The 12,076-nt window shown below is 43.0% G+C and overlaps 1 protein-coding gene across 2 annotated transcripts in view; it reads left to right on the forward strand.

Moving 5' to 3' along the window:
• Positions 1-12,076, forward strand: part of MYOF (myoferlin) — a 128,477-nt gene that overhangs the window by 40,695 nt on the left and 75,706 nt on the right. The window contains exons 6-10 of one of the 2 annotated variants that reach the window (XM_075072695.1): positions 2,440-2,448; positions 4,503-4,657; positions 5,260-5,388; positions 11,151-11,213; positions 11,324-11,374. In XM_075072695.1, the coding sequence (XP_074928796.1) occupies positions 2,440-2,448; positions 4,503-4,657; positions 5,260-5,388; positions 11,151-11,213; positions 11,324-11,374 (407 nt within the window). Of the gene's footprint in view, positions 1-2,439; positions 2,449-4,496; positions 4,658-5,259; positions 5,389-11,150; positions 11,214-11,323; positions 11,375-12,076 lie in introns of both variants that reach the window. The other variant, XM_032793123.2, reaches the window with a different exon arrangement.

A 12,076-nucleotide genomic window follows, 5' to 3' on the forward strand; every position in this document is an offset into this window, starting at 1 on the left:
TGAGAATGTTTTTCAAAAAGCCTCCAGTGTTACAGACCATGCAAAAAAGATGTGAAATTTGTAACTGCCTTTTTTTATAACAGCCAGTTAACTAACAATCCCAGTACCCAGGTCTGTGCTAACAGTGTGCACGTGAGTTACGCTAGTGCACAAGCAAAGGAGTAAATAAAAAAAGTGAAATAGTAGAAGGATATTATAAGCAGGTATGATATAATCTACTAAAAGTTATGGCAAGAGTTCCACTTTATTTGAAGGTTTATATTCACTTGCAGTCTGTCTATCAGGAGAAAGGCCTTTCTATTTTCTGTATCACCAAATATCAGTTAGATGAAATAAAGGCACTGTCAAGTTTTTTCAATACGACACATTCAATAGTGTGGTACTTCTAAAAGCAATGGAGGCTCTCTTTTATTTAATAAAGGACTAAATGATGATAGAAGATGGTGCTAGAATGATCTTTAGCAACTTTAAATAATTAATCTGACATGCTTTGAGCTGTGTTTTGTTTGGCAACAAAGCAGTGGGTTATGCATGTGCTAATATAGATTTGATTACAGGGTTTATTTGTTTTTTTGGTTAAATCATTTATACCGGTCATTGACACCTTGTGTGGATATTTATACTTTGTTTATCTCAAGCAGTTTTATTCAATCATTTATTATGTTTGTTTTAAATTCATCTACCTTTCTTGTTAATTGTTGTGTGTCATTGCCAGATTTTATTTATATAAAGGCAATACAAGCAGAATCTGGCTAAGATTCATTGAAGAATATATAGTATACACCTCTACCCTGATATGACGCTGTCCTTGGGAACCAAAAAATCTTACCATGTTATAGGTGAAACCGCGTTATATCTGAATTCGTGTTATATCAGGTCACGTTATATTGGGGTAGAGGTGTACTTAGTATATGAAGAAAGCAACATCTATGTTATTTGTGTATGGTCATAATTACTGAGGGAGAGAACGACCTTCATTTCAAAGCATTATGTGGGAATTCATCTGTGTGACTCCCACAGATTTTAGTATAAATTATGTAGCTAAAACTGAAGGGTCAGGGGAAGTGGTCAAAGCAATTATTTAGTTAAGTTTTACCAGACACCTATGTAAGCAGTCAGTAATAAGGGATATCCACTATAATCAGTATGTAAAAGAGACTGGTTCCCCTGTATACATGCCAAGCTGGTATGGAGCAGAAGAACAGGGAATTTGGCACGGAATTTGCAATATTAAATATTTCCATAAATTGAAATGCTCCTAAGTCACGTGTAAAGATCCAGATGTACTAGAATTTCCCAAACCCATGAAATCAGAGATCTGCAAAAGAAAATTGAACACATTCAACAAGTTAACTGAACCTGTTCTCTGTCCTTACCTGTGTAGGAGCAGAAGGCCCTTTTTAAGGAGAGTCTGTGTGGTTCTGATGTTCAAGTAGACAGCAGGATTTGGGACAGTCAGGTTTTGTGCCCACACAACTATTCCACATGCAGTCCAGCATACCCTGTGTGACTGAGCAAGGTGCATTTGGGAGTGGGGTTGTCCCACAAGGCATGGAAAGTTGAAGGATCCACTGCTATGCAGATCCTTTGGTTCTGACCCATTAAATTTATCTTTCATGGTTATTAAAAAGGATTGTGTGAAAATAGCAAATATTTAAACAAATCAGTTTAATTCTGGTCCGTTTCATGGGCTTGAAATATTGCTTTTAATCAGCAGATTGTTTCTCAAGGAAACATGCAAGTTTTAAAAATAGTGCATATTTTGATGTTAAAATTGATTGTAATATAATGTGGATAATCTCAAAAGCTTTTTCCCAGATTGGTCCTGTTTTCAAAGTAAGTAAAGATGACAGTATACGAAGCTGTTATTAGGTGGTGTTGGACCTCTGGATTGTAGATATTAGTCACCCTGAGTTATTAGTTATGCTCTCTTTTCACTAGTCTTAGTACTGAGTGGTTGTCTTTCAGTTTGGTTGCTCATGAATCCTTAACCAGCCCTGTCCCTGCTGGATGTTTTTCACTTCATGCTGCACCCCATGTCTGAAACTAACTGCTTCACTGTGGTGTTCAGCAGATCCGGCTGATGGCAGTTAATGTGGTTTTGAAGTCTCTCCCAGATTTTGGCCTCTTAATGTTACTGAAATTCAGTTATTTCCCAGAAAGCCTGTTGTATAGTCTGCACTATGCTTATAGGGATTTAGTGTACAGGTGAGACGGGAGAGTGTTCTATGTATACTTAGAGGTCAGGGCGTAACCTTTCAGCACAGTTACAGAAACCTGTTCCTCTAGTTTGCCTCTAGGGATGTGTCATCTGTAATCTTTTGATTGCATTGTAAAAAGTGAATCAGTTAGGGCTTTATAACAAAGATGGAAATTAAAATGATAAATTTCTTAGGTGAAGTCCTGGCCCCATTGAAGTCAATAGGAGTTTTGCCTGAGAGGTGGAGAGTAGATACTATAAATTAACAGACTTTGGGGAAAATTTCTAAAATTCAAAATAGTACTATGCAAACTTTGACTTGAACTACAAAAGTATTAATCAACATCAGTTAATATCTGGTAGGTGTGACTATTTTAGATTGATAAATGCATTTAAATGCAGCCACCTCTGGGGAGAAACAGAAAGCCTAACTGTTCTGCAACTCTGCGTAAAACTTAGTTCAGCAAAACAAGTTACCAAACACAACTTTGTTAGTTCACATTTTCCTATATTCAGTTCATTTCCCATAGCTCTGTGAAGTCAAATTGACTGCTACAGTCTAGTCTCAGAAATGCAGGTGAAGTCGTTAAGTAGAGCTTGTAACTAATCAGTTGCATGGGCAGTGTTGGAGATAGATTATGACACAGATGTTAGTAAGATGGAACTTCATATTGTTGAAATTTATAGATGAGTTTAGTATATGGTACTTCATCTGTGTATCCAGGGCCACATCCCACTAGGGACATTCACAAGACATGTTTAATTTTTTTCATCCAACTCCAGGCTGACAAATTACACACACAAGTTCAGTACAGGATAATTCACAATGTCAGTACATATAACATTAGCTTTCATAAAGTTTGCCTCTCTCCCTAAACTTCCGTCGTTTACCTGAAACAGTGGTTTTCAACATTTGCAACTAACCCTCTTCTATCCAACACCCCTAACTCTAGGTTCTTGGCAACTGATGGCTCTACTGATCAAACTTACATCATTTCACTCAAAATAAATCCCAGACTCCCCTCAAGACCCTTCCTTTAGCTAATAGATTTACAGGGCCCAGAAGCTAAGTTATCTTTATTACTCCCAGGGGCAATTCTGTGCCACTGCACAATGCAGAATTTGCACAGAGCTAATGTTCTGTGCAGAATTTCATTTCCCCCTGTAGAATTAGTGATGCAGAACTACTGGTCACCACTAGGGGCTGTTGGACTCAGCAGAGGCTAGCTCTCCAGCAGCTGAGCTATTTTTATGCAGGACCTTTGTGCCTCCAAATTCAAATGTTCCTCTCTTTAGGGACATGATATCCAGGTAATTCAATATCACCTCATACCCAAAGGGAAAATGGAGGGAGAGTTATGGTACATCCCTAAGGATTATAGAACATTTTCTTGGCTGGACAATATACTGGTACTGGATCTAAGGTTTTCCCAGGTTCTCAAATAGTGTTGTTATTCAGGACAACTAAAAACCTTAATTGCACCCAAAACTTTACCCTTAGTTTTCAGTTTTGTATCTGTTTAATACCATCTAGACAGTTCCATCACTCCTGTAAAACTTATCACATACACTATTCGTTAATTAACAAAAGAAGTTTAAAAACACCACGGGAAATACACATTTGTGGTTTGGTTCTTCTGGAAGTTTTGCAATAGTGGTATATTAGTGGATGGGCCAATATTGTTGTGCCAAGTTTAATTAATTTAAAAGGTTGATATTTAATTAATGTATACAGAAATCTTCCCAGATTCATAAGTTAAATATTACAGGGGCGCTGTCAGAATTTCATTTTAGATACGAAGATGAATGCACTAACCTCCATGGTCAAGTGGGAAAACCTAAAAATGTTCCTATCTATTTAAAACAGGAGCCTGATGTAAAAAGCTGTGCTATGTTAGGGCCCAATCTACTGCCATTAAAATTAACTTCCACTGGAGCAGAAGTGGTCCCTTACTGTGCAGCTACTAATCATGAAATGGTGCCGTAAGGCTACTGCCTGGATTCTGCTTTGTCAACAGCTTTTGGAAGTGGATTTGATAGACTGCAAAGGAACTCCCTTAGATAGTCTTCATCTTGGAGGGGACATGTACATAGTCATTGCATTTAAAATACAGAACTAGCTGCAGGTGATCCAACTCCACTAGCTTTCAAGAAGGAAGAAGCACATTGATTAGAACTGTTATAATGGAGTAGAATACATACACTTTCTGTGCAAGTCTTGACCTCATGCTTTTGTGACCATAATTTCACTATTAAACTATTTGTTTACTAATTATGCTGCTTTCCCATGTATCAAATGGAGAAGAAGATGGAAGTTATGAGGATGGGGCTGATGGTACAGTTGGTGGCATTGCACCAGCAGTTCCAGGTGACACAAAGGAAGCCCAGCTTGCTCGGCGTATCACTAAAGGAAAGAAAACACGGAGAATCCTTTCTAACAAACCCCAAGACTTCCAGGTAGCTGAGTTTAAAATACTGTACTTTTCCTGCACAACCTGAGATAATCTGAATGTCAGATACAAGACAAGCTAATGCATTGTAAAAGGATACAGATTAGTATAACAGAATTGACAGCAAGCCCGTCTTTCAAGTGTGTTTTTTATCCTAAGCACATCTGTTAAAGTGCAAATATTCACAAAATAAAATCTAGGAGTTTTGCACAGCTCTTGCTGAAATGTAGGGAGAAACTTACCTGTTCTGTAACTACTGAGTTTAAATTAGAACAATAAAGATTTCAAACATAATTATGATATGAGCAAGTCCAAAACTGAAGATGCTATCTGAGAAATTTGTGTCCCAGAGTTCTCTGGAGAATATTTTGTAAAATTAAGGTACAGGACTAGCGAGGATGTAAAACGAGTGTTGTAATTATTGTAGTTGGAAGGTCTGAAATGGCTAGCCAGTCTAAATCTGCAAGCTGCTTTGGTGTTAACTTATTTTGGTGGGATAATGGAAAAGAGAAATACTCTTTGTTTCAGCATGATCACAGACAGACAGACAGACAGACATGCACTGTAAGGTATCAGCTACTGCATGCCTTGTGTATTTAATTTTTTCAGATTCGTGTTAGGGTCATTGAAGGTCGTCAGTTGTCTGGAAATAACATAAAACCAGTAGTCAAAGTTCATGTTTGTGGGCAGACACACCGAACAAGAATCAAAAGAGGAAACAATCCATATTTTGATGAGGTGAGTAATAGAAAATACACATTTAATTATATCTGAAAATCAGTTAGCTAGCACTGTCAAATCAACAAAAATCTGTTATTTCAGAAGGGATAGAGGAATCCAGTTCATAATGAAGCATCCCCAATCTGCTTAACAATTAAGCATTTTCTAACATTTTTAAGGTAATTCTAGTTAATGTGTAAAGTTAATTTTTAAAAAAAACATTTCTTCACATAATAAAACTCATGCCATAATTGACACCATTTCTGGCAAGAATCAGGGGCCCAAACAACCTCCCATTAAAGTGTATAGAAGCCATCCTTTGATACAGCTGATCATGTGAGATCACGATGACTTGGGTAGACCAATCACATGAATGGTTCTGTTCTTTTCTCTTAGGGATAAAAGACAAAGTGTGGTGTTGAGCAGTTGTTCATTTCTTGAACTGGTTCTATTCAGTCACCCTTCCTGCTCAATGTGTATGTGAGGTTTTGCAGGAAACGGAGACAGTTTGGACTGTGATACAACTGTATAGGGATAAGGTGCAGGTCTCTGTCTCTTCTTTAGTCAAACATAGGTGATGTGGTCTCTTTGCCTGGGCTTGGATGAGAGTGAGGCCTGGTCTACCCTACGCATTTATACCGATTTTAGCAGCGTTAAACCGATTTAACGCTGCACCCGTCCACACAACGAGGACCTTCATATTGATATAAAGGGCTCTTTAAACCGGTTTCTGTACTCCTCCTCAACGAGAGGAGTAGCGCTGAAATCAGTATTACTATATCGGATTAGGGTTACTGTGGCCACAAATTGACGGTATTCGCCTCCGGGCAGTATCCCACAGTGCACCACTGTGACCGCTCTGGACAGCCATCTGAACTCGGATGCACTGGCCAGATAGACAGGAAAAGCCCCGCGAACTTTTGAATTTCATTCTGTTTGCCAGCGTGGTGAGCTCACCAGCAAGGACCACGCAAGCTCATCAGCACAGGACGATGCAGTCTCCTGAGAATGAAAAGACTCCACATGGACCGATGGAATACTGGAGCTGATCGCTATATAGGAGAGGATCCATGCTACCAAAACTCCGTTCCAAAGATGAAATGAAAAACATTTGAAAAAATTTCCAAGGCCATGATGGAGAAGAGCCACACCAGGACTCATTGCAGTGCCATGTGAAAGTAAGGAGCTCAAGACAACTACCAGAAAACCAAAAAGCAAAGAAATCCGGGGCAGGCAAAAACATGCCGCTTCTACGCTGAGCTGCATGCAATTCTAGGGCGGTCCACACCACTACCCCATGCCTGTCCGTGGATTCTGAGGTGGGATGGTAACTCGCCATGGCTGAGATTCTGCGACGGGGAAGAGAGGAGGAGGAGGAGGAAGGAGGATGAGCTTGCGGGAAGCCACAGACCCATTTTCCAACAGCCAGAGCTTTCTCACCCTGACGGAATTACCTCCCAGCCCTCCCAAGACCAGTAGCCCAGACATGAGCATGGAAGCGACCTCTGGTGTGTCCTTTGTAAATAAAAACATGTTTAAAAGCAAGTGTTTTATGATTGATTGCCCTGAGGATTGGATGCATTCACGACCAGTACATATTGGAAAAGTCGTAACAATGTCTGGGGATGAGTGAAATCCTCCAGATAGCTCCTGAAGCTTCCTGGAGTACTCCAAAGCCTTTGCAGAAGGTTGCTGGCAAGGCAGCCTTATTCCATCCACCCATGAGGAACTTGACCACGCATGATGTACAGTAGTCTGGTTCACTGCGCGACAAAGCCTAGCTGCGATGTCCCGGTGATTGCTGGCATTCAAGCAAAATCCTTTCTTTATCTCGCTTGTTATCCTCAGAGAGTGATATCGTTCATGTACTGGATGAAATTCAGAGATTAATTAAGGGGACAGAGTGCTTCCTACTGGCCTGTTTGCCTGTTTGCTTAAAGAAAATCTCTTGCAGTTAGCCAGCCGGTGGGGAATGCGCTGCACTTTTTTGAAGTTTGGCTAGCAGGGATCTTCCCTGCTACCAGCACGGCGGTGGGGGTGGGGGAAGGGAGGTGATTAGAGTGATCTTCCATGATACTAGCCACCTGGGGGGGGAGGGTAAAGCGATATCCCAGGAATTGGATGGGGAGTGATTCTGCTGCTGCATGTTAACAGGAAAGAAGCAGCACTGACGGGATTTGCTTGGTATTTTGGGAAGGAGCACGTGTATATGAAGGCTGCAGAGACCGAAAGACATGGTTACCATGGCCACATGCAGCTGAATTCTTCCCGGCTGCATTTGTGAGATCTCTAACACTCAGAGCACAGGCACTCAATACTAAGATGCAAAAGGCGACCTTGCAGTGAAATCACATGTGCTATGTAAGGTGAATAGTGTTGTTCACTGTTGAAAGAGTAAACCATTGTCTGTCAATGTATCTTTTTTAAATACTTTCCCTTTTTCCTCCCTCATGCAGCTGCAAATTTTCAAGCCTCCCTACCCATCTCGAAGGTTATCTCAGATAAGGCGCAAAAAAAAAAGATGCGAGACGAAATGTTCTCGGAATCATGAAGTGACCGCCAACAGAAAGCTCATTGAACGAGTAGCAGACGTGGTAGCAATTACAGGAAATGCATGAACGTCGAGAATAGGAGGGACAACGTGCACAGAGGAGGTATGCTGAATGAGAGGTGGCAGCAGGAAGATCATTGTGGTGGTATGCAACGCTGGGCTGCTTGTGTCATAAACTGACATCCTCCAGCGTCTGGTGGCTTCGAACAGCAGCAGGGTCCAGAGTACTGCTGCAGCTCCTGTGTACACCTTCACCCTTGCACCATGTTCATCTTCCTCACCGCAACGTGTAAACGTGTGGGGAAGCTTCGTTTGCACCCGTCCACTCACCCATGGACAGCCCAACCAAAGGCGGTCATTTTGAAATTTTTTAGTGCCTTTCCTTCCTCTTATCTCCTGCCACCACACCTGCTACCTTGTCAGTTTCTCCCTCTTATTAATAATGCTTTTTATAAAATACATGATTTTTAACAATAGACTTTATTTCCTTAAAGCAAGCTGTAATCGAAGGGGGAGGGTGGTTGCTTACGCGGAATGAGTCAATCAAGGGTGGGGGTCATCAAAGAAAAACAAACACAACAGTCACCCGTACCCTGGCCATGATGAACTCATTTTTAAAGCTTCATCTGATGCGCACCGCTTTTGTGGTGTGCACCCATCGCTCTGGTGTCTGGCTGCGCTAATCAGCGCTAGCTGATTTGCCTCAGCCTCCATCCGCCATAAAAGGTCTCCCCCTTACTCTCACAGACATTGTGGAACACAGCAACAGCGAATAACAATGGAGAACTGTTTGTGAGTCTGCAGAGAGTCTATATGTGCCCAGCGCGCCTTTAAACGGCAAATGCACATTCTATCCACCATCTGCACTATGCTCAGCCTGTAGTTGAACAGCTCCTGACTCTGTCCAGGCTGCCTGTGTATGGCTTCATAGCCATGGCATTAAGGTAGGCGGGTCACCAGAACTAAGCATTCAACATTTCAACTGTATTTTGGTCGGGAAGTAATTCCTTGCTGCAGCGTTAACGGAGTAGTGTTCCTGAAGAACGCGAGCATCATGACCCTCTCCTGCCATCCACAGGGATGTTGGTGAAATGTCCTTGTGATCACCAGTGCTTGCAGCACCATTGAAAAGTACCCCTTGCAATTCGTACTGGGGTACTGTGCTCAGTGCCAAGATAGGATATAGGTTCATCTATGCGCCCACCAAGTTAGCGATCCCCAGCAGCAAAACCATCCACTATGACTGCACATTTCCCAGAGTCAAACCGTTCGTAGCATCAGCTGAATGATTGCTTTGGCTACTTGCATCACAGCAGCCCCACAGTAGATTTCACCCACAATTGATTCCCGACTGACCGTAGCTCTGGCGTTGCAAGCTTCAGAGGGCTATGTCCACTCACTTCTCAGCGAGGCTGGCTCTCATCTGGTATTGGCATTTCAGGCAGGGGAAGCAAGTCACAAAGTTCATGAAGTGCCCTTACGCATGCAAAAGTTTCGGCGCCACTGAATCGTACAAACCTGCCAAACTATGTGGTCCCAGTCTGTGCTTGTTTCCTGGCCAAATCGGCATTCAAGGCGAAACTGCCCCATTACAGAGGATCTCCAAAGCGGCAGGGCCTGCAGTTCGACGAAATTCTGTGGCCACGGTCTCATCACTCTCGTTGCACTCTGCTGTAGCTGCCTCTCCCGCTCCGCGTGCAGGTCCTGGTTCAGCACAGACTGCACGAGAATGCGCGAGGTGTTTACAACGTCCATGATTGCGGTCTTGATCTGAGCAGGGTCCATGCTTGCTGTGCTTTGGTGTTTGCACAGTTCACCCAGGACAAAAGGCGCGAAACTGTTGTCTGCTGCTTTCACAGAAGGAAGGGTGAGGCTGTACCCAGAACGACCCGCGACAATGTTTTTTGCCCCATCAGGCACTGGGATCTGAACCCAGACTTCCAAGGGGCGGGGGAGACAGCGGGAACTATGGGATAGCTACGGGATAGCTACCCACAGTGCAATGCTCCGGAAATCGACGCTAGCCTCGGTACATGGATGCACACCGCCGAATTAATGTGCTTAGTGTGGCTGCATGCACTCGACTTTATACAATCTATTTTACTAAACCAGTTTATGTAAAATCGGAATAATCCCGTAGTGTAGACATACCCTGAGTTGGGAGAGGCATAGCTCAGAATATCTGGAAAGTAATTCAAACCATGGATGCAGGAGAGAATCTGTCCCACAAACTTTATATTGGGGAAAGGCTGAATGTAGGGCTGAGTATATGGGAGTATTTAGCATATGGTATCCACATAATTAGTATTAATGACACTAGTGGCATTCATTTTTGTTACTACATTATAAGAGAATAGGGGCTAAACTCTGGTATCTTGCACTACTCCGATGCCACAAAGGAGCCAAGTAAATGGATTAACTAACCAGCTGAAAATTCTTCCAGCATGGTGGAATCCCCAGCTTCTTGTTCTACACCACACCTACCCCACTGCAGCCTCCAGCATAGGTGATACAGCATACGGTGTATCTGGAGTACTGGTGCATTCCATCTATCCCTGCCTGATGTATTGGCCATCTGTGAGCCATTACCAGGCAGTGCAAATGGCACTGGGGTTTGAATCAGCCCATGGCCAGCCTCAGCATCAATAAGCAGGCTACAGGTGGAGTACAGTCATTTCTTTGCATCCTCCCCTGCCACTTGGGTAATATGCTGAGCAGACCTTGGTTGTGCCTGCAGGTCAAGCTGGTGCTTTTTGCTTAAGGATATTTTATAAACAAATAAATGCAAATACTTCACAAAATCTGTGCTACCAAAATCAGTTTTATTTCCGTGCAAATAACCATGAAATTCTTAGTGCTTGAATCATCTTATTTGGCACTAACTGGCATCCTTGCTGATAATTGCAGCAGAGAGGCTAAAGAGTGATTGAACATGCAGACTGAACCACTCCATCCGCTCTAAAAGAGGTTTCTCCAGGGCAAGGTTAAGGCACATTAGCAGGGCAATGCCGGGGAAACTTGCAGTGCAACTGCCCGTGCTACCCCTGTTCTGTGGATAAACAGTGGATCTCACTTTTCAGGGCAGTGCTAAATCCACATGCAGAACATCCAAACAGGAAGCAGACTAAATATATATCAACAGATATATGCCTTTCAAGCTACTTAAATACTTTATGAAGCTGAAAATCATGATATTAATATTCTAAATCAGTTTGTTTCATCTTAACAGATATTCTTCTACAATGTCCGCATGACCCCTTTAGAGCTGCTTGATGAAACAATAAGCATTCGGGTAAGGAAAAAAGGCATACATTAGAAAAACTCACTGGATGCACATGACACTGTCCAACCAGTGCTGTATAAAGATTGGAAAGGGTTTCATTCCTTTTTTTTCCCTTTTAGGTGTATGATTCTTCTTCTTTACGAGCAGACTCTCTGATGGGAGAATTTAAGGTGCGTATAATCAGACTTCTACATTCTGCCTATGTAACCCACACACCTGGGTATGGTGTTCTGTCCCATCTAGTGGCACCGAGACCACTTAGAGAGAGTGAATGAGGCTGCTTTGCAGCCTTAACTAAAAGGCAGTTGGCTTTTAGTGCATACGGTAGAGGGTCATATGCACTAAGCTCGAGAGGTCCCTGGTTCGATCCCGCCCGCTGATGACTGGTGTCTGTTGGTGTTACAAGTGGAGGCTTGCCCAAGATTTCAACTGGGAAATCTCTGAAGCTCGGGACACACTTCCTCAGCTAGGGGAAGTATGTAACCCACACACCTCCTGGGTATGGTGGTCTGCCCCATCTAGTAGCACCAAAACCACTTAGAGAGAGAGAATTAGTCTGCTCTACAGCCTTAGCCAACAGCGAGTTGGCTTTTAGCTCATAAGATAGAGGCTCATGCACTGAGGTCCCCGGTTCAATCCCGCCTGCCGACGACTGGGGGCCCACTCTGGGGGTCTTTGGTGGCATTTTGGCGGCGGGGGGGTCAGCTCTGGGGGTCTTTGGTGGCATTTTGGCGGCGGGGGGGTCAGCTCTGGGGTCTTTGGTGGCGGGGGGTCCTTCGGTGTTGCGGAAGACCCGGAGCAGACCCTCCACCGCCAAAAGTGCTGCCAAAGCCCCAGACCACTGCTGAGTATTCCAATTGGGCCCTGCGGAT

This window comes from Chelonoidis abingdonii, chromosome 15, assembly GCF_003597395.2.
Source record: "Chelonoidis abingdonii isolate Lonesome George chromosome 15, CheloAbing_2.0, whole genome shotgun sequence".
Classification (NCBI taxonomy): Eukaryota; Metazoa; Chordata; order Testudines; family Testudinidae; genus Chelonoidis; species Chelonoidis abingdonii.